We start from the raw sequence: 24,108 nt of genomic DNA on the forward strand, positions 1-24,108 counted from the left end.
TTGTAAATGTGAGAACTGGTTATAAAGTTACTTTTTCATCACAGTTATAACTGCCAATGATTGCTAAACAGGACAGTCACCAAACAAGGACTACCTGTATCTATTATGTGCTAATTATATGCAATGCAACATTAACTCCTTCTCAGTATCATTATGTTAGCTCAAGGTTGGCAAAATAGCTGAAAAATGTTTTGAAACAAAGTTAGTTTAAAAGCTTTATTTGCAAATAACCAGACAATGAAAAAAAAAAGTCTTATGTATATTTATTCTTCTACATTCCTTTTGAACATTTTCCCTAACACCATTTGTTTTTTCCAATTTAAATACAGGTAATTTCACTTAATTATAACTGTGCACCTAGCTTTCATTCTGGTTATATCTAATGCGTTCTTGATCATATAATTACGGTAGCAAAATATTTTAAAATAGTGCCTGCAGTTACCTGGATGAAATAACTTTGGGTTTTTGTGGCAGATAATATGACAGAAGTTACCTTTATGTACATGGGTCCTTGGCTGCCAGAGAAATATACCTGATAATTTCTTTCAATCTAAACTGTAATGCATTCTTTGTATAGCTGCTCCTGAAAATAACACCCACCTACCTGCCACATAAAAGATCTAATGCGTTAACCAGCATGTTACCTGAGTAATAATATACTCTACAATTCTGAAAGAGTGTTTTTTACTTATTTCCAATTCCAGCTCAAAATGCTTAAGTCCCAGCCTTAAGAATGCTAAATTCTATAAAGACGAATTTTTTATCATCACCTGAAGCAAAATAGACAGCCTTGAAAAACTCATCTGTAAATAATCCCATTTATGAAGCTCCCAAAAGAGAGGTCTGGTTGCCAAGCTTCCTTTAAGCTTCCTTTAATGTTATTTAGGTACTAGCTAAACATTTCTAGCAGGGTACGTTTTAATTGGTTGTATAACAGCTGAAACATATTGCCCAGAGGTTAAGCAGTTCAAAAATCCTGATGTAGATTTATGATGCCTTGTACCCAAAGAGGATCCCTATAACTATGAGAATGCTGAGTTACTATCGAGGCTAAAAGGCAGATTATTTCAATTATGAATATATAGCAATATTCTTCTCAGCATCTACATATATACAAGCTAAGTTAGATTGATCTGTTCCATATTTATTTAAGCTATATTGCACGCAAAGAAATATGCGGTAGTTTAATAAGTGTGATGATTGCACTTATGAAATTGTGGGGCTCTCTGTGCTCCTCGGTCAGGGAATGGATTTAACCAGTCAATCTTGTTTCTCTCAGTGGCCAGTGAGATCTCTATGTGAAATCAACAGACAAGGAACAGAAATAGCATTCACTTTGCTCAACAACTCTTTAGATGTATACTGTGTTGATGTATTAAGTTCAGCAGCTCCAGATGGTTTTTTTTTTTAAAATATCTAGACTACAGTCATGGTCTATGAGTATTTTATAAAGATTCTGACATATTTATACACCTGGTATCTAGAGTTAGAAGATCTTTGCATATATTTTACTTAGCTGTTCAAGCTATGTTGCTACAATATTGTTTGAATGTACCACTACATAGCTTCAGCAAAACTTAAAACACCTCTTGTGTACAGCGAAGAAATGCAGTACATAAAAACATGAACAACTTGAAAAGAGGACTCCGTAACAGTCAAAATATAAAAAGCACGAAAAAAAACGTAGACCCCAGCCAAACATATAAACATAACTCCGTTCTCAAGCATGACGTTTCCAGAACAATACCAAATAATGTGCAAGAAAGCTTTGTAAGTTAAAATAAACCTTGTCATTCCAAAGGTACCAGGATTTAGTAAGACCTGCACAGCAGGGATAGAATAGTGATGGGACATTTAAACTAGTACTAAAATGTGATTTATATTAAGGAAGAATATCATGACGTTACTATGGTTTAGCCTGTAACCCTTCCAGCACTGCCCGGAGAATGGCTGCAGCTGCTACAGCACCAGGATCGGGCTGTACTAGGTGAGCTGAGCTGATATAACTGGCTCTGCCTGCAGCAGCTTCCATATTCTTCGTAGATTCAGCAGCAGCCTCTGCCTCCTATAAAAAAAAAAGCAACATAAACATGTATACTACAAACTTGTTCTTTATATAGCTATAACACTAAATACACAAAAGTTTCACATCTCAGTTTGTAAACATAGACATCATTTGGAGTCTAGATCTCTTTTTTTGTTGCTACAGCCTTTACCCTAATGCCGTTAATACTTACAGTTTTTGATTATCGATTTTAAGTGCTTGGGGATTTTAGCTGATTATCAAAGAGCAACTCTGGAGGAAGGAAGAATCTTTTAAAACAGTTCCTTTCAAGGAGCTGGCTGAAAAGAATGCCAATTCCTTGAAATCATGCTTTGTCCAACCTGGACCTTTCCCCTTTCCAGAAGGCTCCAAAGACTTAACCTCATGTCTGTTCCTATGCTTTGAAGAAGCACTTCTCCAATAAAGAAACAGAAAGGTAAACTGCGTGTTCTTCATCTTCGCTCTTACGAGGCAGAAGTGACTAACTTTGAATTGCATATATGCTAATAAACTCACGTTTACAGCCTTGGCCAGAACCTGCATCAGATCAGCCTTAGGTGTCTTCAAAGCTTTGAGTACTTTTGCAGCAGCCCAGAGTGAATCCAGCTAGGCAAGAGTTGAGGAATATTAGACAAACAATAGTGGCAAGATTTACTGTTCTTTACTGGACATGAACAGACCCTTTGAAGAAAATCTTCAGGATTTGCTATAATTGGTAAGAAAAATTCCAAACATTTTCAGTTGGAAGTGCTGGCTCTGACAGACAGGGAAAATGCTAACTGGAAGTGAAGGGGGAGAGAGGAAAAGCTGTATAAGTAGTCCTCAGGTTACAATGACAATCGGGACCACGAATGCCTTTGCTAAGCAATGTAGTTGTAAACCATAATATCATATGAGCATATCACTTGGTCATAACCCCAGGTCTGTGCAGGTCATAAAGCACAAAGCAGAGGAAGTCCCAGGCAAGGAGCATGGGAGGCCTTGGGAAGGTTGCACACATGTACAGGAAATGCTGTGGGCGGGAGAAAAAGCAGTAGTAGTGCCTTATGACCTTCCCTGCTAGTTTCCCCATTGACTTTGCTTGGTGGAAGCCAATAGGGAAGGTCACAAATGACTTGACCTGTCTTGGCAGCAGTGGGAGGAAGATGTTAAAGGTCAGTTGGGATGGCAAGGTAGATGGCAGAGTGGAAGGCAGCCTGAAGGGCAGAAATGGGGAAAAATGGGTAGGGAGCTGAAGCACATATTGCGGTCATAATTGCAGGTGGGCTGCTAAGTGCCCAATTTTGATCACCTAACTCTGGGAGCACTGCAACAGTTGGAACTTTGAGGACCAGTCATAACTACCATTCATTCAGCACTGTTGTAACTTTAAATGGTCACCAAATTAATGATCATAATCCAAGGACTCCTGTATTTATGTAAAATTACCTATATGAGGCTATAATTACAAAACTATAGCATATGGCCGTGGAGATTTAATATTTAGTATACACTTAATGTATACATTTAATATAATCTTGCCATGTAGAATCTCGGCAAAAAATATAACTGAAAAAAACAGTACAGGGAAATCTATGAAATATCCATTAGCAGAATAAATACTGTGATCCATATATTTCGAAGTCATCAAATTTGTGATGTATATTACCAGAACTCAAACATTATTCTTTTATATGGAACAAAAAAGCACTTGGGAAACTGAAAGTGTGACTAAAAGCAAGCATGTGCACTGAAGAAGACACACATCGGTAGAATAAACAGAGATAACTTATTAGAAACTACAAATCTTAGCTTTCTATAAAAAAAATTCAAAAGCATCTCTAAATCCACCCAACTATGCAGAAATCTATTTCTTACATCCAAACTAGTTTTCAATGTTTATTCTTTACCTCCATGCTCCTTCTTTCCTTCACTACCTCCAACAATGACAACAATTATAAAACTAATAATTGCTGTTTTAGTAAACAGATTAAGACTAATGATTTTTTTGAAAATCTAATTGCAGGTTGTAGGAACAGTCATAACAATGAGGAATAAAATGCCTCATTTTGTCTTGACCGTACAAAAGTTAAATTGCAAGGTGATCTAAGTTCAGGACACCTGCGGGGGGGGGGGGGTAGTTTCACCTTGGAATGTTAAGCACACTCCAAGGAGAAATGGTGGCACAGTGGTTAGAATGCAATATTGCAGGCTAATTCTGCTTACAGCCAGGAATTCAATCCTGACTGGCTCAAGGTTGATTCAGTCTTCCATCCTTCTGAAGTTGGTAAAATGAGGACCCAGACTGTTGGGGGCAATATGCTGACTCTGTGAACTTCTCAGAGAGTGCTGTAAGTGTAAAGCACTATGAAGTAGTATATAAGTCTACGTGCTATTGCTATTGCTAATCTTGCAATACTGATCTCCACTACCCAATGTCAATAAAGCCTCCCCAAGTGTAAATGATCCAATTACTCTACTAGCATAAAGTACATCACATATGTTATTATCGCAATTAGTACAGTTAGTGAAAGAAGGAAAATATGGCTGCCATCATGGCACTAGCAGAAGTAACTTAAACACAAACTTAGGATAAATTTCTTACCATGGTCCTGTCTCCAGGTGCAGCTCCTCCATACCTGTCAGAGGAAATATTTATTAGTATAGTTTCTACAATGTGTGGGTAAACAGCTACTCCTTGAGTAGTTCATATAGCATATTTGTAAAAACTGGCCTTGCTTAATGCAAACAATTCAACAAGTGATAGAAAACACAGAAGTTTGGGGGAGGAGCTGAAGCCATACTGAGGAGCTAAAAGCCATAGTAACAAGATGATGAAACAAAGTGACTGGGATCACGTCATACACGTGAATAATATTTCCTCACAGTAGTCCTGGTTTACTTTCTGTAAAAATGATGCCACTCTTAGATGTGACAACACATGAAATGTTATGAAATAATAAAGGAACATATATTGCTTATATTTCCTCAGCTATAATTAGAGTTATACCCACCGCATCATAGCATTAATACCAGCATCCATCGCTAAGGACCAGGCTGCTAAGTCATCGTCAGTCCGTAGAGACTGAGCAGCTGCTGTCAGAAATAATCCATAGAGCTGCAAATAAAATACATGTATTCTAAGTATTTGCTGATCTCTACATTATGTGGCTTAAATTAAAAAATATATGAAAATTGCATATAGAATTTCATGATTACGAGATATAGTATCTTGTTCCGTACATTCTTCCATCTACCTAACATCTGTAGATCTAACAAGTCCTCAGTTTTTCTAGTTTATAAAGTAGTATATTGTTTTATTGCAGTCTACTAAACTAGACATCTGATTTACTTTGGCCATGCCATGTTTGCAAATTCATTGGAGAAGTCAGTGATGCTAGGAATGGTTAGTAGATCAAGAAGAAAGAGCAAGCAAAGAACTTGCTGGCTTAATATAATCAAAGCTGATACAAAGATGAACATCCAAGAAGCTGTACTCAAAGGGGTGGAATGGAGAGCACTTGCCTATAAAGTCACCAAGAGTCGGGCAGGACTGAATGGTTAGAACTAACTATATTGTTTTTAAATGTTTTGACTCAACTATAAATCTGAGTGTTTTATTCTTTTACCAGTTTTCCTAAAAGGCAACATTATTATAAATGCATATTTTCACATTTATGTGATTATATTTTCTTAATCCAGAAATTACAGGTTAATTTCTCCTGTGAGTTAAGTTTGATTCCTAATAATTTGAAAAAAATCCATGTACACTTCTATTATAGAACGAAATAGAGTGGTTTGCTATTGCCTTCTTTTGAGATGTTATTTCAATTTCTCAGTTGAACTGAGATTCACCTTGGGATTTCCTGGAGGTTCTCACATCCAAGTACTGCTCAGGTCCTTGCTGCTTTTTTTTTTTTTTTTTGGAGAAAATTTGGTCTGGCACTGTCAATTAAACTAATAATTTTAAAAAGGTTGTTCTCAATTTCTAACTGCTTTCTTCCAGACTAAACACATAAAATCTAGTAGTTCTATTTGCCTTTCATTTTCAACTAACAGCTAATCCACTTGGCCAACACTCACCGCTCCCGAAGAGCCTCCCATCTTTTCCAGGAGCAACTTGGCTAGTGAAGAGAATAGTTGATAAGGTCGCTGAGGCAGAGGTTTAGCATCTAGCCAATTCTGGATTGCTGAGGAAGCAATAGTCATGGTTAGACCTGATAATCCTCTAGCTCAGGGCTTTTCAACCTTTTCACCCATTGTACCACTTTTAGGATATGGCAATATCCGAGTACCACCAGTTGCCTAGCAAGGTGTCAAAAACTTGATGACCAAAAAAAAAGGAAAAAAGTGATAAAGTGCAGGTAGTCCTCGACTTACAACAGTTCGCTTAGTGACTGTTCGAAGTTATAACGGCACTGAAAAAAGTGCCCCCCAAGCCACAGCCGAGCAAGACACCTGCCTGCCCACCCGGCGGCGCTCTTCCTCCTGTCCGAGGTTTTCATTGTTCTGAGCATTTCTGTTGAGGATTGGCAGCGGGGGTGGGGTGGGGGGTATTTGGTTTTTATTCCCCCCCCCCGTCTGCTGGGTGGTTGCAGCAGGTTTTGGTCACTTCACACGACCCTGGGACACTGTGACCATCATAAATATGAATCAGTTGCCAAGCATCTGAATGTAAATCACAAGACCCTGGAGAGGCTGCAACATTCCAGCTGATCGGCGCTTCTTCTGGGCTCAGCAGAAGCGTCAGGATCAGTGCTGCTTTCCAGCTGATCGGTGCTTCTTCAGGGCTCAGTGGAAGCGCCAGGATCAGCGCCGAGCTCCAGCTGGAGCCTGGCGCTGATCCTGGTGCTTCCACTGAGCCGACTGCCCTGAAGTGCCGATCAGCTGGAAAACAGCACTGATCCTGGCACTTCCGCTGAGCCCTGACAGCCCTGCAGCACCAGCCGTCTCTCGCTCAGAGAGACGTTCAGCTCATTCCCCTCCCCCGCTACTTTTCTAGGATGGTCGCGTACCACCTGCCAGGTGCCAATGTACCACAGGTGGTACCCGTACCACTGGTTGAAAAGCCCTGATCTAGCTGGCGTTCATTTTATATTTTTTTAATTTTAATTTTTTAAAATTCCCTATTTTTAAGCAACAAGTTCCAAGAACGGTTATTAAACAGGAAACTTAGCAGATTTACAATACAGCTGTCCTGACATCCATGATTTGGTATGGTAATTTATAGCACCAGGAGAAAAGATACAAAACCACTCCAGAAGTAGGAAACTTTCCATTGCCCTTTTCATCCCAGTTTGTATTCAAATACTGGCACACTTGAGGATTCATTTAGCAACAGATTCAGAAAAGAATTTATAGAGGTCAGGGTTGATGAGAAAACTAACCAATGGCAGCCTGTGCATGTGTGCTGCCACAATCTCCATCACCTGCAGCACGGTCAAGTTCATTGAGTTGCTCCTGTAGGCTAAGCATTTTAGAGCACACACACTCCAGAATCAATCTCATGTGAGGAGAAGATGGCACTAAAGGGAATGGAAACTATTAGTTATTTTCTTGCAATAATGGTAAAGTTTCATACACGCCACCTTACATAAGTATCAATGCTGGTATTCATCTCTGTTTCTTGTGAATATATGCATAAAAAGATAAGATCTAACTACACAGATCACTTAACCAAAACCAATCACTTTATCAGAAAGTTATTAAAGAAATTTAAGTCTGTACTGGATGATTCATAACTTATTTACTCGGTGAATGATGAAAAAATAAAACTTTTGTAAAAAATTATTGTGTTTGAAATGAATATTCTGCGTGTTTGTTCTATAATTCTCAAGTTTTGCAATACTGCAGCCACCTAAAATGATAAAATGAATTTGTGTGACTGACCTATATAAAAAAACTATTTCATTGGAATTAGAGTTAGGCAAGAAATAAATATTATTTTTAATAACTGTTAATCTAGATATCAAATAAAACAACAACTTTACAATTTAGTAAATAACTGTTACGTTGGAAATCAACAATGACACACCAAAACCCCAAACCCAATTTCAAACCTTATTCTTTAATGGGAAGAATTAATTTGATTGCTTTGGCATAGTTTCTGAAAGGGCGTTTCCTTATCTTAAATCAGCTTCACTTTAAAATGCTGCAATTTGTAGAACACTGGCAAACTTGAATCTGCTTTTGGCTCTCTTCTTCCCACAGAAGTAAAAAATCGCAGACTATCTTTTTTCCCTTCCCTTTCATTGTAATTCCCTCTGCAGAGTGAGGATCAGTTGGAGATTTGGATATCAGCCTTATGCTCTTTAGATAGAATTGCAATTCTTTTGAAAAGAAAATGTGGTGTATTTAAACAAAAACAAAACTCATTCAACCAGAGCACTGGAACCAGAGAGATACAAGAAAAGTGCTCTGGCAATTCTCTATTGTCCCAGAAACTAATATACATGTAATCCGTCTGTTCTACTATGTCACAAAAATATTGGAGGGCTAGGCTCAAGCAAAGATGGAAAAGAGAACAGAACTCAATGCAAGTCTTACTGACTTGCATTGATATCCTCGATTAAATTCTATTTGTCCAATCATGATATAGTGGTGCCTCAGATTTTTTATTCCCACTCTCTGTCTCTACCGTTACCTGGAAGCCTGGATCAGTCTCAGTTGATGACATGAACCCAGCATAGCAGAAATTCCATTGTAGCTATAATAAGATATTTCAGACTGTACCTTTTGCTGGGTCAGGCTCTTCTTCCTTAGAACACACTTTGGGTACTACCATCTGTATTTTCTGTCTTGTCACAGACATTCTGGCAGGTTTTAACCAGGCAATAGCTGTAGTATCTGAATCTAGGAATTGAAATATAATTGTGGACAACAGCTGAAGATAATTTCACATTCACAAAAGAACATAAACAAATGAATTGTTGAGAATTCTCACCAGTTTTTTTTCTATGTAAAATAGAAACATATCTGGGAACAATCCCCAAATAATCAAATCCAGCGTAATAGAAGTGGAGAGCTAGCTAAGATACTATTTAAAATAAAAAGATACAGTACAACCATTGGACATGCTAGTTATGTATCTGCATTGTGCATGCCCCAAATGTCAAAAATACCATTCTGAAGTGATGGCTCCACAGATATATTCTGATCAATTAACTCACAATTTACTTTCCCCACTAAAGCAGTGGGAAGGAAACCAACATCTGAGAAAATTACCAAGGAGGATCAAGAGTTCTTCATCCACCTGGAGAAGGGTAAGGGAGACACCTGCCATTTCCAATGCAGTCATAAAGGAGCCAACATAAGTCCGGGCAACGTGAAAACCTCTGCTCTCTGCAATGATGAAGCAAGGAAAACTTGAAGCATTCTTCAGGGTGAACAAACCAAAATGAGAAGGAAAAAGAAGTAACTGTCATGAATGAACCAGATTAAGAAAAAATGAAAATTATATCCATTTTAATATGAGAAGGTTAATCATATACAGTATAAGCAACTGAAAAGTAAAGAAACTAGTCCATAAAATTTCCAAAGTGATGTCACTACAACAAGAGGAAATGGAGTGTTTTATTTTTTAGAAATGCCTCCCTCACCTTCATCTCCAGAAAATAAGGAGGGTTGTGGGGCCTCTAGAACAGCCTGGAGGTATCAGGACTGCATCAATAATTCTTTCCCCTTTCATGTGATCCTGAGCCTCTAATTTTTATCTCCTTTCCCAAATAGAAGTACTCCTACTTGAGGCAGGGCAATATCCTTGTCAGGCCTATTTACTAATGGAATTTAAAAAAAACAACAACCCACTACCAAGATCCCCCATGAAGAACTTGTGCTTTTTTTGTTATTTCTTTTTCAAGAGTGAATTCAAGTTACAAACATCAATTCGTTATGAATATACAAAATTCCTATCAGACAGAGATGAATGTAAATTAACACAGATTATCATCAAAGCATTTTTAGACAAAAAAAACAAGTAAACATGGTATCATTAGATAAAAGTATCAGGGTAGTATGGAAGAGAAAAGTAATGTACAGGTATGCAAAACATTGTCTACAAATTAGACATGAAAATTCTTAAAATTTAAAAAGTTCTAGAATACTTTTTTTTAAAAAAAGAAGCGGAGAATCTCGCAATGGTAAACCTGAAATTTGGTGGTGTGATTTTCAAGTACAAATACATGAAAATAAAATTGGGAATAAAGTCACAGGACACAAGCCTTACCCTTTCTTACTCTTAATTTCCTGCCAAATGGAACCAAAAAGCCTCCCCCCCCCACAAAAAAACACCCAAAACAAAACCCAGAGCAAAATTTCAGCTCCCCCCTTCCTGGTAATCAACACTTAATTGAATAGCCTTTTGCAAGTTGGGAGGATGAGTTTCTATCCCCACACCAATGAAAGATGTCTACTTTTATTGTAGTACAGTAGGATATGAGTTTTGGTGGGAAAGCATCCAATAATGTTTCTGTTAAAGACAGTTTGATGAATAGTTTGCTGGTTTCAAGGACTGCTGCCTTGGGAATATAACTAACCCCTGGGCCAGAATAACAGTTACTGTGCATTTTCCCCCTTCCTCCATATACTGTAGATAAGTCAACTATTTGCCTCGAAACAGCTTTTATAGTATTCCAGTTGTCATGCTGATCCAAACATTATGGGTTGATTTATGATGCAGCTGAATCCCAGTTTCTACCCAGGTTATGTTTTAATTCCTATCAACATTAACTATATGCTACTAAAATTATGATTCCTGTAACCTTTAATGGGGCAAAACGGTGTACCATAGGACAAAACGGTTTGAACTAAGATGCCTCAAATGGGTTGATTCAGAGAATGTGTCCAAAATCCGGGACCCATGACTCCCATGGAATTGAAATCTGGCAAATTTTATAAATCATGTTATGACATAAACATTACCATAAAGTAGTTTATGATATAATAAAATGTCATTAAATATTTCCTGTGCTGATGTTTGACTGTGTTATATAGTTTAGTATGGGCTATTTTCAAGACAGATACACTGTATCTCTGACTGTATCCCAATTTTTCCAATTAAGGGAATTCACTAGAAGTCCTTGTTGAAAATATTGAGGAATCTGGTAAGGAAATATCTCTGAAATGATGACCCAACAGAGCACATGTTGTCTAGCTATTTCAAAATAAGATTTGTGTATTTATTAAATTAAATCTTACATACATGTTAGGTTAATAAATGTAGCCAAAAGATCTTGGCTGTTTATATGACAATGAGTTTAACCCCAAGTAATTAAAATGGAGATATGCAATGCATTCAAAGGCGTGAATACTTTGCTGGTAACTGGATGTTTGTTTTCCTTTACCCTACTTTCAATAATAACAATAATAAAAACTTACCAAGAGAACAAACAGCAGACCCAGCTACTATATTCAACTCAAGATAGGACAATCCACCCAGGTTGTTCACTACCAAGACCACAGAAGCCTCTGAAAGCCAAAGCAAACATTGGTAAAATTGAAAGGTGTTTCTATGGCCTGGAAGTCTAATATAAATGTAATCTGCAAATATCAATACACAAAGGATGTTTTAAGTACACTAGATTCGTACTTGTAGTAATGGTAATAGTCACAACAATCTAAATGCCCCTAGGATTCCAGGCACATACAGGTAATCCTTGACTTATGAATGTTCACTTTGAAGGTACAGTGAACACACCCAAAGATACTTATAATCCCAATTAAAAGTTTCAATCCCTTCCCCCCCCCCACAGTCATGTGATCACATCTGGGCTCTTGACAACTGGCTCACATTTATGGCCATTTGCAGCATTCAATGCATCTTGTATGACATTTTTTGTGTCAGAAACTAGTGTTTACTTCCGTTCCAAAACAGACATTGTGGACAATGGGCTTGCTTAATGACCACAGTGTTTGCTTAATGACAACGGTGTTTATTTAATAACTGCCACAAAAAATGTCATAAAATCAGTTCATTCATGTGGGTGCCTCGATTTACAACCATGGTGACATATGGACTCTTTATGAGCACTGATGATGTTACCTGGCTTGAGTAATGAAATGTCTGCAAGAAAACAAGCAAGCTCAGAGAGCACCAAGCACCCCTCATTTCAACCCTGAGCTACATCCTTTATTGGTATGGTAACATATAATAGAAATTCCCGGCTGCAGAATTTCTTAAATTCCTGTAAGTCAAGGAATATCTGTAGTAAATTCACAAAAAATACACCAAAATAGTTACCAGTATCCTTTGAGAACTTTGGGGAATAATAGGTATGTCAGTCCAAAGTTACTCACTAGGCCTAAGTTGTACATGAGAGGCATTGGAAGGGTTGGTCATGTGATCCAGCATTATGTTGACTATCTGATCTGCTGTTGCCATCTGTGAAAATGACAGATGTTAGTGGACAAGTTTACACTTCTAGGCATGTAAAATGGGTCATAGTCAACTTACCTTCATTCTGCGCACACCTGCTTCACCATGGATTCCTGCAGATAAAACAAAGTATCTTTAGTTATTCTTTTTTAACTAACAAAAATAACATTAATAACAAAATCCTAACCACTCTTGCATTAAACATTAGAATTTTTTTGTATTTATACCATCACCAGCAGATTTTAAAAATTATATATTTTAAAAAGAGTAGGATATTGATAAAACAAATACAAATGCATTGAAAATAGTACAGAAAATGGGAAATACAAATAAAGAATCACATATTGACATGAGCAGATAGTCCTGAAATCTGGATCATGTAACTAAAATATTCTCAGACACAATTAAAAGCTTATAACGGCATAACATATTTCATTTCAATTTTCAAATGAAACAAACTTGACTAAAATTACTTTGTTAATACAATTCAAATAATTAAAAAGGCATAAAAAACAGTGATAAACAATACACTAAGACAACACCAAAGATTATATATCAAGTTAAATTATAAACTCTTAAACCCAGATTTTAGATATGCAAATTCCATGTGTACAATCTTAATCTATTTTTTAGCTTTTTGTACTTTGTAAATACTCTGTATCTTCATAACAAAAATAAAGAAGTTTAAATTTTAAGAATTGCAAACAAAAATGTCTATTCCAAATTGTCAGAGTTTTTTCAGCATCAAGAAAAATCATGGCCAAGTTTTAGTTTTTCTGATCCTTATCAATAATATTTAGAATAGGTCTAATATTATGTTTAATATCATAAATCTTTTCAGAATAAAATAATTTGATCTGAAAATATCCAGTTAAAAAACATTTAACATTTATAAGGATTGTCATAAGAGTTTGTTATCCATCTTAAAAATGTTCATTGTATCATTTATAATAATTGACAAACTGAAATATATTTGGTTTTGTCCCAGATAGAAATAATAACTCTTGTATTAGTCTGTCCATAACTGATAAGCTAACAATTTGGCTTGCTTCTTGCTTTTTTCAAAATATTTTCAAAAACATTTTGTCTAGTACAGTTAACCTTTTTGTAAGGTATATTTATTTCTACTAAATAAAACTGGTTCTGTATGACTTTTATCTTTTGATCTATATTCAAAATTGGAGTTAGTTTCTTACTTATTTCTAATTATTTAAAATCATTCAACAATATATTTTTCTGCTTTTGGACAGCTTTCTTTCTGTTTGGTATTAAAGAAATCTCTCATGAATGCTTTACTAACTTCACTTGTTGTAGTTAAGGAAATCTTAGAAGTTAAATTTATCTGGAAAAAAACTGTTCAATTTCTGTTGACACATCAGTTTAACCTCAAAGCAATTTATACTATAGAAGTGAGAGTAATAACCACATCATCCCATCAATAATACATTCATTACAACTAACTACATCTGATAACAGGCATGCAAAGACATAATTTCAACTCAAAATTGGAAACATTCCCAAAGAGACTGCATTCATGATGCCATTCTAAAGAAGGGGATAGACAAAAGTGATATATACATTCTTACCTAAACCCAGTTCAAATTCATCATCTGCAAGCTGGAAGGTGGATCTGGATCCCGGGACACTGCAGGGGGACAGACTTATCCCAAGAGTGCCTATGCAAATAAAATATATAAAAAGAAAAATGCAGCTATACCAGATAGCATTCAGCATCAAGTAAGAAAATAGATTAACAAACTTACTTATCGTGTTGGAATATGATACAGAATTCCAAACAGTAATTTCACTGTGTAGCATGGAATTAGGAAAAACGCCATAGTTGAATAAATACTATTCATATTACAATATCAAGTATATCTTTTAACAAAATGTATTATTGCTTTTGTCTATTCATCTAAGAAAAGATATGCATAATATTTACATTCCATAGGTTTCTCATAAGCCCAGTCAGAGAACCTAAATCTAAGAGATTATGACTAACCTAAAGTCATCTTTTAATGAATTAGATTTGTAGCTGGAATTTAAAAATCTGGAGTGGGTTATTTCCTCATTCCAATTTCTACTTCTACACATTACCCTTGCTTATCAATTATTCAGTCAGCAACTGTTGAAAATTGTAACGGTGATGAATGATGGTACAATCCTTGACTGTTGCTCACCCCTGAGGTCCTGTGCTTGTGATTGAAGTGCTTGGCAATTGGCTTGCACTTATGAGAATTGCAGCATCCCATGGTCATCTGAATGCTATTTGCAACTTTCCCTGCTGGCATCCCACAAAGTCAATGGGGCAGGGAAAGTCACATGTTGTTTTGGTAATTTTGTCTGGTCTTCCTGCCCTTGTGCTGTGCCCTCCACCCCTTGGGCCTTCTTGCAGCATGCACAGCCTGTCCCAGATCCGTTCCCAAATCATGGATGGCCAGTGGTGGCCCTCCTCTGGGCTCCCCGAACTTACGGCCTGCACCAGCCCTCCCTTTGTGGCAATAAGGGCAATTGAATGTAGTTATAGCTCTCCTTATGGTATAGCATCTGCAATCACGTCCCCACTTAGGGCAACCCAATCCCACCTAGATAAGGAGGGACCATGGGAATACTTTCAGTTGGCACTGTGAGGATTGCTCTTACTATCCACTGGATAAAGTCATTTGGATTCACTTGGAACTGGAATCTTGCCTAGTTACCTGGGCAGAATTTGACCATTTGCCCTGTTAATATTGTATAGACAGGGCTTTGGTGCTGTGAATTTAGCTATCTGAATGTTAAGATTCTTGTCTCTCCTGACTGATTTAGCTCTCCTGGGAAGTATTAGACAGCTGGGTCCAGATGGTAGTGGTTCCATGTATAGTGAAAGAGGTGATTGTCTATCCCATCCTTAAGAAGCCATCACTGATCCAATAGATGTGGGCAGTTTCTGTCCTGTATCCAATCTTCCTTTTGAGGGAAGGTTTTTGTGAAGGAAGCTGTCTTATCATTCTGGAAAGCTCTGGAATAAGAAGATTATCTGGGCCTCTTTCAGTCAGGATTCATATTTGACCATAGTACTGAGATGGCATTGATTGGACATGTCAATAACCTTTGGCAGGCTAGAGATGGAGATAGGCCATCCATCCTGGTCCTCCTTGGTCTCTCAGTTACCTTCAGTGCCGTAGATCATGCTATCCTTCAGGGCTGATTTAGGAGATTAGGAGTGCTAGGCACTGCATTACGATAGTTCTCTTCCTTTCTCCACTTGATGTTTACAAAAAAGAACAGCTTGAACTGGAAGCCCCCACTTTATGGGGTGTCTCAAATTCTATTCTCTGCCCACTTCTATTTAAATCTAAGTGAAGCCACTGGGGAGATCATCTGTCAATATGGGGTGCAGTATCATCAGTTTGCTTTAGTTTCTGCTTTAGACTGACAAGCAATGCCACTGATGTCCTCTTTTGATGCCTGGAGGCTGAGAGGGACTGAATGAGGGAGAATGGGCTTTGGGTCAACCTTGGCAAGATTGAGCAGCTGTGTTTTTAAGGCCATCGAGTTTTGGAGATTTTCCATATTTAACCCTGTCCGTGGGTGTACTTCCCCAGTTAGAGCTAGTATGCAGTTTGGAAATACTTTTGGACTTATGGTTCCTGCTTGAAAAACATGTGGCAGCTATGGCTAATGGAGCTTTTGCACAGGTTTGTCTTGTTAACAGTTGCACCCATTTTTGGAGGCCTTGATCATGGTGATTTAAGTATTGGTAACCTCCTGCTTGAATTATTGCAACACACTCTCTAGATTTATATGTACTACCCAGAGTCACTGGGTGTCAGGCAGGGTTGGAGCTACCCTTGAAGATCATTTGGAGGCTATAGCTGGTTCAGAATATAGCAGCATGGGAAGTTTTTGGCGTCTCTTGATACACACATATTCAGATAGCTAGCTAGCTAGCTGGATGGATGGATGGATGATTTACATTCAGTCCAGAGACTTATTCTAGAAAAGGGAAGTGAACACGTACCCATTGCTCCTACAATAGCAGTAATTCTACGAACAATTTCATTCAGACCGATACCTGCCTCAGCCAACGCTCCAGCCACCTAAATATAAACAGGAAAAAATATTACATGGATCCCCCAAACATAATGATTGTAACATGTCACAATTCAATTCTGTACCCAAAAGAGTATGTGATGCTTCTCTTTTAAAAAGGAAGGAAAATGTTTGTGAATAAAGTGTTAGGCTGTGATTCAGTGAAAGTACCATCTGCTAGAACTTATTTGAAATCTCTACACAAGAATATAATAATTTGTAGTCTAAAAATTTAATAATTCCAAGATAGAATGCTGTCTTTTAAGGATTACATTTGTTTAAAAAAATGGATTTATTTAATGGGCTTTACTTCCACATATTGCCCCTTGGGACTGTCTCAATGTAATTTGAAATAAATAAATAATACATTAAATTCATAAAACCTTTTTCCTATTACATATGTGCAGAATTGTAATTTAATATATAGCAAAAACCCATTATAATTTTTAAAGTTGTTTTAAAATGTAAAAAAGTAATTAGTGCAATTAAATTAAATTTTCTTTTTCCTTTCCAATGTATCTTGTCTCCAATTTCATTGCTTATTACTTGTTACTTTTTCTGTGCTTTGTACAATGTTGAAAGGAAATAGCATGATGTGTATATGTATGTTATGAAGAAGTTTTATTCAGACAAAAAAGAGCTCATAAAAAAGTAGATGAAATATAAAACTAAATAAAACATTACTAGAAAACCACATGATTTTTAAAAAAAATTATATGATTATGTGCATTTATCTTCAAAGTAATAATAGTTGGTTATAGTAATATCCTGTTTTCAGATTTTCAATTATAACAACAACAACAACAACAATGATGATGATGATGTTGGAAGGGACCTGGGAGGTCATCTATTCTAGTCCAACCCCCTTTTCAGGCAGGAAACCCTATACCATTTCAGACAAATGGCTGTCCAGTCTCTTCTTAAAAACTTACAGGGTTGGAGCATTTATAGCTTCTTGACCTGCCTTCAGGTGCTTTGGAGAATAGCTTGACTCCCTCTTCTTTGTGGCAGCCCCTGAGATATTGGAACACTGCTATCATGTCCCCCCTCATCCTTCTCTTCATTAAACTAGACATACCCAATTCCAGCAACCGTTCCTTATATGTTTTAGCCTCCAGTCCCTTAATCATCTCTGTTGCTCTTCTCTGTACTCTTTCTAGAGTCTCAACATCTTTTTACATGATATGATATAATCTTTTAAATGTTATGATATACTCAGTTACATACAATTAATGAAATACTGTATTTTAAATGTCACAACAATTGTACAACTGTTTATTTACTGATAATTTATTTCTTTATCCATTACTTTTCTTTTTTCTGTAGTCATTATTCTGTTTTTCCAAATACTTTAATAAATTAAAAATAAGAAAGTCTGTGCTAAAAATGTATGAATTTTTGTAACCATAAGAAACATCAGCAGAAACAATCAAATTAAAAATGTTTTATGTATATTTTCTGAATAGTCTCTATCTTTAAATCTACACAGAAGTTTACAAAGTTTTCTCCATATTCTCAAAACTAAACTTAGTGGCCTGTCACCAAATACTGATGCTGAAAGACTGCATTCAATGAATAGCAAGCACAAATAAGACAAAGTACTTGGCATTATCTAACAGTTTTCAATAGAATGTGTAGTTTGAGATGGCTCTTGTACAATGAAAGCATAGCCAACGACAACATTTGCGTTCTGATTAAAGATGGACGACACTTACCTTATGTACAAGCACTGTGCCACATAGACCTCTCCTGCCAGCCTTCTTCTTGGTGGCAAAGGCAGTGTCATCACCAATTATAACCATCTGCACAGAGATCTCTTCTGCCTGTGCCTGTTCCAATGCCAGCCCAAAATTCAGGCGGTCTCCTGTATAGTTCTTCACTATTAGTAACGTCCCAACTATAAAAGAAAGAATTAAATTGTCTTCTGATCCTTATCCAGATGGGATGTCAGTCCACCCAAAATGCTACCATACCTGCTCCAGCTTGTTTCACGGTCCGAATTGCTGCTAAAATGCTACCCACTGCAGGGGAAGTGAATACTGGACCAGCGACCACTGCAGTGAGCATTCCTCTTCCAATGTATCCTGTGGAAAAATGATAAGACAGGATGGCATCATATCTACACTTGGGAGTATCTCATATCTTGATTTTTCTATGAGTCTATTGATGACTCAACATAAATCAGCCAAATGAATCCCAGTCCAAGACCTTACCTTTTTGTATTCAAGATTGAAAAACTTTCCAGAACCCCATCCTACTAACCTGCATGTGCAGGCTCATGCCCTGATCCACCTCCAGAAATAAGTGCAACTTTGCCCTCTATATTCTCTAAATCAGAACGTAGTGCCACTCTGTGTCCATTTAGAAGCTGAAGATTAGGATTGCATGCCACTATTCCAGCCAATGAGTCATCTGCACAACTCAGAATTGTGTTCACTAGTTTCTTTGAACCCTAAAAGAATGAGACATAAAAGAATTCACATATATTTTTCCAATTCCAAATGTGTAGCAGCTTTAAATATTAAAGCATTTATTTAGATGTCAAAATGAATCATGATTCTCCTTTGAACTACTAAAAACAAAACATTACACAGCTGCTTATTAATACACACACATAAACCTTGGAAATTATTTCAGGATAGAAAAAAAATCAGATATTTTATCACTTGAATTTGAATTCAGTCACGATCTTAGGGACTATCCATAGGCATGGTATGAAGAAGAGGTGTTTGATTCTGCACACGTCCATGTCAACATGGATTCCACAATAATCACAAATATCCAACAAGGCTTCTCTTCCTCACATTCAAGATAATTGCATTTATAAGAACACAAGGTACAACATTCTATATCCATAAATCCAAGCAGAGATATATCAGAAGCTCATGAACACAGATGATTAGAATTCTTCTGATACTGGTAGCTGGTAAAGCACATAGTCTGACATTCAGGAGGTAGCCAGTAGCCATCAAGACAAATTATTCTCTTCTCAATAAACTTGCCTAGTCCTATTTTAAAATGGTTACAATGCTGGCCATCATACTACCTGATTACAGCAAATCCACAATTTAATTCTACATTTTTAAATTAATACTGCATTTTTAATAACTAGAACTTTCTGCATTCATTATAATGGATTATTTAAAGTCTAGTCTTTTGAGAGAGAGAAACTATTATTTCTATCCCATTTTCAATACTACTTATTATTTTATCTCATTCACCTTCATTTTAAACTAATATCCCTTAACACTGCAATCTTTTCTTTTAGACAGCGCTGCTTTAACTTCCCAAACATTCTCCTCTATATTTTCCTGCTGTGCAAGATATGGTGAAAGAACTACCCACAGAATTCCACCTCACAATTATTTCAGTTCAATTCTCTTTTTAATGAAATGCAATTTGATATTTTTACTGAAAGTAAAAAGAAAGCCTACTATTTCCACTCACAAAGGCTCTCAAAATTATAGAGTTGCCAATAGAGGCTAAAATACAATTATTTTGTTCTCCTGCAAGGTAGTATCCTGCAGCCTGCCAACTGTTGATTGGTAAGTAACCTGTGATTATTGGAAGGGGCGATAACTGCTTTTTGCCACTAGAATAGTGGCAGATCATACCGTGCCATAATTGCATGATATTCTGTGCAACTGAAACAATTAAATGCATTTCTAACCTATGTCAACAAACTGCCTCTGGGTAATCAGGCATATTGCCTATTGGAACAGACTGACTTTACTAGTGTTATTCTATGATAGCTCTATATAACATTTATCAAACTTTTTCTTATCCCTAACAAGCTCTAGGTTCATCAAGGTTGAGAAATATGCTTCGTTTAGTCATTAACTTAAATGCTTTTAAGGAAAAACAAATACTGATATGCAAAGGGTTCTGTGCATGAGACAGGTAGGTTTGGATGATCTGTTTCTGAACTAAAATTCAAGTGTTGGAGTGGAAACAGATTCAAACTACTATTATTGTAATACAGATGCTTCACAGAGAATAGGAAAAAGCCACTGCCAATGTCATAAACACAGCATATCCAACTAGCCCACTGCCTATTAGCCTTCCCAGCACTTTTCTTCTTCCCTTAGCCACCAATATTTTAGCTACAAGCATGGTACATCCAAAGATGGTGGGATGGGGAGGGACAAATGTTGCCATACTTGAAACTGAAGGCAATGATTGCAATGGCTAGGTGGAAAATGAAGGAGTTAGGAAAATTATTGGGCTGATGGACACATAGGCTGTGTTGAAGAGTAAGATACAAGGTTCACCAGTCTTGCCCTGCTTAATAACTCTGGATTTTGTCTTGACTAAAATCCAGGGCAGTCAAAATGTTCTGGTTCTACTGAATTACTCTCTATCTAGATCAGCAGAATGTTTGAAACACATTTTTGTACAGAAAATATTTCACAATTTATGCACACACTAGAAACAATGCATGTAGCTATAAATTAGTACAGAGACAGCTTTGAAGAAAGTATTTAGCAGCTATCACATAAATATTAGCTTGGTCTGAAAAGGGAGGGGGAAAGAAAAGTCATGTTTATTCTGCCTTGATTCTCTTTGGTATAAGATGGAATGGAGGGGAGGAGAATCTTTGTCAGGTTTTCAAGATTCTATTCTTAAACACAAGGACTTTATAGTAGTCCTAGTGAGTCTCTTTCCTGACCTGGCCAACTTAAAAGGCTGATAGTATGCCTATCATGCTATGTCATAATGTGGGCTTTTGGTTTTGGTATATAGAAAGTCATATGGTCTCAGCTACTGTACTATAGAAACCATAATTATGTAATGGTGTACGAGTCCAGTTAACAAACATGGAAAATGTAAATCCAGCCACAGCAGTGTTGTATATCTATACTGTTGATCCAACAACTTTTTCCTCCGTTGCCTATGACATTACAGATGTTCATCTGGTCCCCAATGCATCATTTAGGCAGATTAAATGGTTTTAGTTATTCTGTAGTGTTTGCCTTTTTACGCTGGCAACAAGCCATGCCAGTTTTGCAATGGGTGCAATTTGATGCACTTTGCTAATGATTTAGTTGGGGTTGCAGACCTCTAGGGGATGAGATCGCCCAGCATAAGCTCTCCCCTTTGTTTCCTGAGCAATGTCTCCCAGGATCAATCTGCTTTGAACGGCTGAAGGATCTAGTTTTCAAATCTGAGTCCTCACTCTGTATCTCCTGGTCTCCAAGCTATTTTCTGGCTCCAAAAAGTGGACCATTGTGAACAGCAACTGACTGGTGATGTCAGTGTAGGAATTGCATGGAGTGAGCTGTTTTTGTCTTATGGCTGCTTCATGGCACAATCCTCTTCACATTTTCAATTGTTAGGTTGATTTGAAAACAGCTTTGGTATTCGACTGGAATAGTGCCAGACCTGTGTCCAAAAGCAGCCTATTTATCAGCTAATCATCTGACTATTTCAGGCATGGGTTTAGCATTATTGTGCTATTCAATGTCAGATGATAGTCAGACTTCCTTTGAATGCACCCATACAAAACCAGAACTAATTTGATAGATGGCTAAACACAGTGTCCTAGTGTTGTCCCTAACTCATCTCCTTCGTAGTCATTTTAAGGAGAGTGATTGTTGAATGTTTTCCTGCTGGCTGGTAATTTGGCAATAAGGGAGGATATAGAGCTCCATTCTGATAATGTCAAGTATTTCATATGGTCACAGTTGCAGTTTAAAAAAAATTACAAAATGTGTCCTAAATTTTATAACAGATGTGAAGCATGTGGTTTTTTTGATTACTTTTATACAACTGGTCAAAATGCTATTATTCAAGCAAACATACGACTTGGATAATCACTGATAATGGTATTCTGTTCTTGTGTTACAGATCTTCCAAATGTTTTGTAATTGTTGGTTAATGTTTATACATAACGTGAGACTGACAACAAATTGTTGCAATATTGTATCTTCCTGTTCATTGTATGGTCAGCCCCACCTTGCTTCATTCCGTTTTTATTTTACCTTTTTAGGTCTTCTCATTTGTTTTCTATCTGTCATCTTCTAATTGCTTTAATATTGCCTCTCGCTGCCAGTTTCCTTATTGTTTTGCAGTTTTAACAGTTAAGAATAACTGCTACAAACATTTTCATTAATATTGGAAGAGTAGACAAAGCAGAATACTGTATTGGAAACAGCCAGAAATTCAAGTACCAACTTATCCATCGAGAGCACCAGATGAGCTGGATTTCAAGTAATTCTAATACTTCTAGCATTTTAATTTATACACTACTCCAAGGAAAGACTTGCTAAAGCATGGTTCTCAACATGGGCCAGTTGACTCCAGGGGAGCCATGTCATTTTTCTAGGGGCCAAATATGAGATAATTCAGATAGCGAAGTCTTTTTTATACTAATGCTAAGAAAGGGGTCCAGAGGTGATGAGGCTCAGAAGGGGACCATGAGCAAAAGAAGATTGAGAATTCCTGGACTAAAGCATAGAATAATAAACAGAGTTGGAAGGGAGGTCTTAGAGGTCTTCTATTCCAACTCTCTGCTCAAGCAGGAGACCCTGTACCTTTCCAGACAAGTGGCTGTCCAGTCTCTTCTTAAAAGCCTCCAGGGGTGGAGCACCCACAACTTCTGAAGGCAAGCTGTTCCACTGGTTGATTGCTCTCACGGTTAGGAAACTTCTCCTTAGTTCTAGCTTGCTTCTCTCTTTGATTAGTTTCCATCCACTGTTCCTCATCTTACCTTCTGGTGCTTTGGAAAACAGGTTGACCCTCCTCAAATATTGGAATACAGCTATCATGTCATCCCCCCCCACCAAGTCCTTCTTTTCACTAGACTAGACATACCCAGTTCCTTCTTTTCACTAGACTAGACATACCCAGTTCACTAGACTAGACATACCCAGTTCACAGTTCTTCGTATGTTTTAGCCTCCATATCAGTGTTTCTCAACCTTGACAATTTTAAGGCATGTGGACTTCAACTCCCAGAATTCCACAGCCAGCAATGCTGGCTGTGGAATTCTGGGAGTTGAAGTCCACATGCCTTAAAATTGTCAAGGTTGAGAAACACTGCTCCATATGTTTTAGCATCCCCGTCTTCTCCTTCACCCCAAAATATCAGGTCTCACCTGCATGATGTCCCAAGTTTCAGTTCTAGAAGCCAGCAAACTACCCGGGCGCCACAATAAGAGCCACCTTTTAGTCCACCCTTTCCGACAGAACGGATCGAAGAGGAGGCCGAGCCGAGCTCACGAGGACCCTCCACGGACTTTTGACCAGGAATGCAAATGTTGCGCTGGGCCAGAGTCTGAAACACACGCACGCGCGCGCGCGCCTTCCAAGGAAGAAGCTCATTGGTAGAGCACAGCGCGAGCTCTGGCAGTTGGCCGTGGGGGGGTCGCCGCGTCGCGCACGCACTCGGAATAAGGCGACGCACCGCTAAGGAAGGAACAGGAGAGCTGGAGCCCAAAGGACGACGCGTTGACATATTATGAGCATTTTGCCCCCCCCTCCCCTCCCCTCCAACTCGCTCACATAATAAACGGGTTTTGGTAGGTGCGTGCGTGTGCGCACGCGCATGGCATAAGGGCAAACATCCGTCCTCCAAAAGTCGCTTACTCCGTTCGGGCCGGAAGAGGGCACTCTCGCGCTGGTACAAAGGTCCTCTCGGC

The 24,108-nt window shown here is 37.7% G+C and overlaps 1 protein-coding gene across 1 annotated transcript; it reads right to left on the minus strand.

Moving 5' to 3' along the window:
• Positions 1-1,407: 1,407 nt before the first annotated feature.
• Positions 1,408-23,745, minus strand: TKFC (triokinase and FMN cyclase). Its single transcript, XM_015821777.1, has 17 exons — positions 23,566-23,745; positions 18,732-18,921; positions 18,443-18,553; positions 18,185-18,366; positions 16,399-16,477; positions 13,982-14,071; positions 12,474-12,508; positions 12,317-12,401; positions 11,399-11,488; positions 9,248-9,364; positions 8,756-8,875; positions 7,411-7,548; positions 6,107-6,213; positions 5,038-5,141; positions 4,629-4,662; positions 2,561-2,650; positions 1,408-2,065 (listed from the first exon to the last, which is right to left on the minus strand). The coding sequence occupies exons 1-17, from the start codon at positions 23,569-23,571 to the stop codon at positions 1,907-1,909; spliced, it is 1,737 nt and encodes a 578-aa protein (XP_015677263.1). The 5' UTR covers positions 23,572-23,745; the 3' UTR covers positions 1,408-1,906.
• Between the last annotated feature and the right edge of the window lie 363 nt (positions 23,746-24,108).

This window comes from Protobothrops mucrosquamatus, unplaced genomic scaffold (genome assembly GCF_001527695.2).
Source record: "Protobothrops mucrosquamatus isolate PMUCROS unplaced genomic scaffold, P.Mucros_1.0 scaffold1399, whole genome shotgun sequence".
Taxonomy (NCBI): domain Eukaryota; kingdom Metazoa; phylum Chordata; class Lepidosauria; order Squamata; family Viperidae; genus Protobothrops; species Protobothrops mucrosquamatus.

Bases quoted from the DNA above. Each gene is read 5' to 3' on its own strand.
- TKFC (XM_015821777.1), bottom strand. The intron at 18,367-18,442 runs GTATGGTAGCAT...TTTCTTTTATAG, and splicing joins CGTGAAACAAGCTGGAGCAG to TTGGGACGTTACTAATAGTG. The intron at 16,478-18,184 runs GTAAGTGTCGTC...GTTTATATTTAG, and splicing joins GCACAGTGCTTGTACATAAG to GTGGCTGGAGCGTTGGCTGA.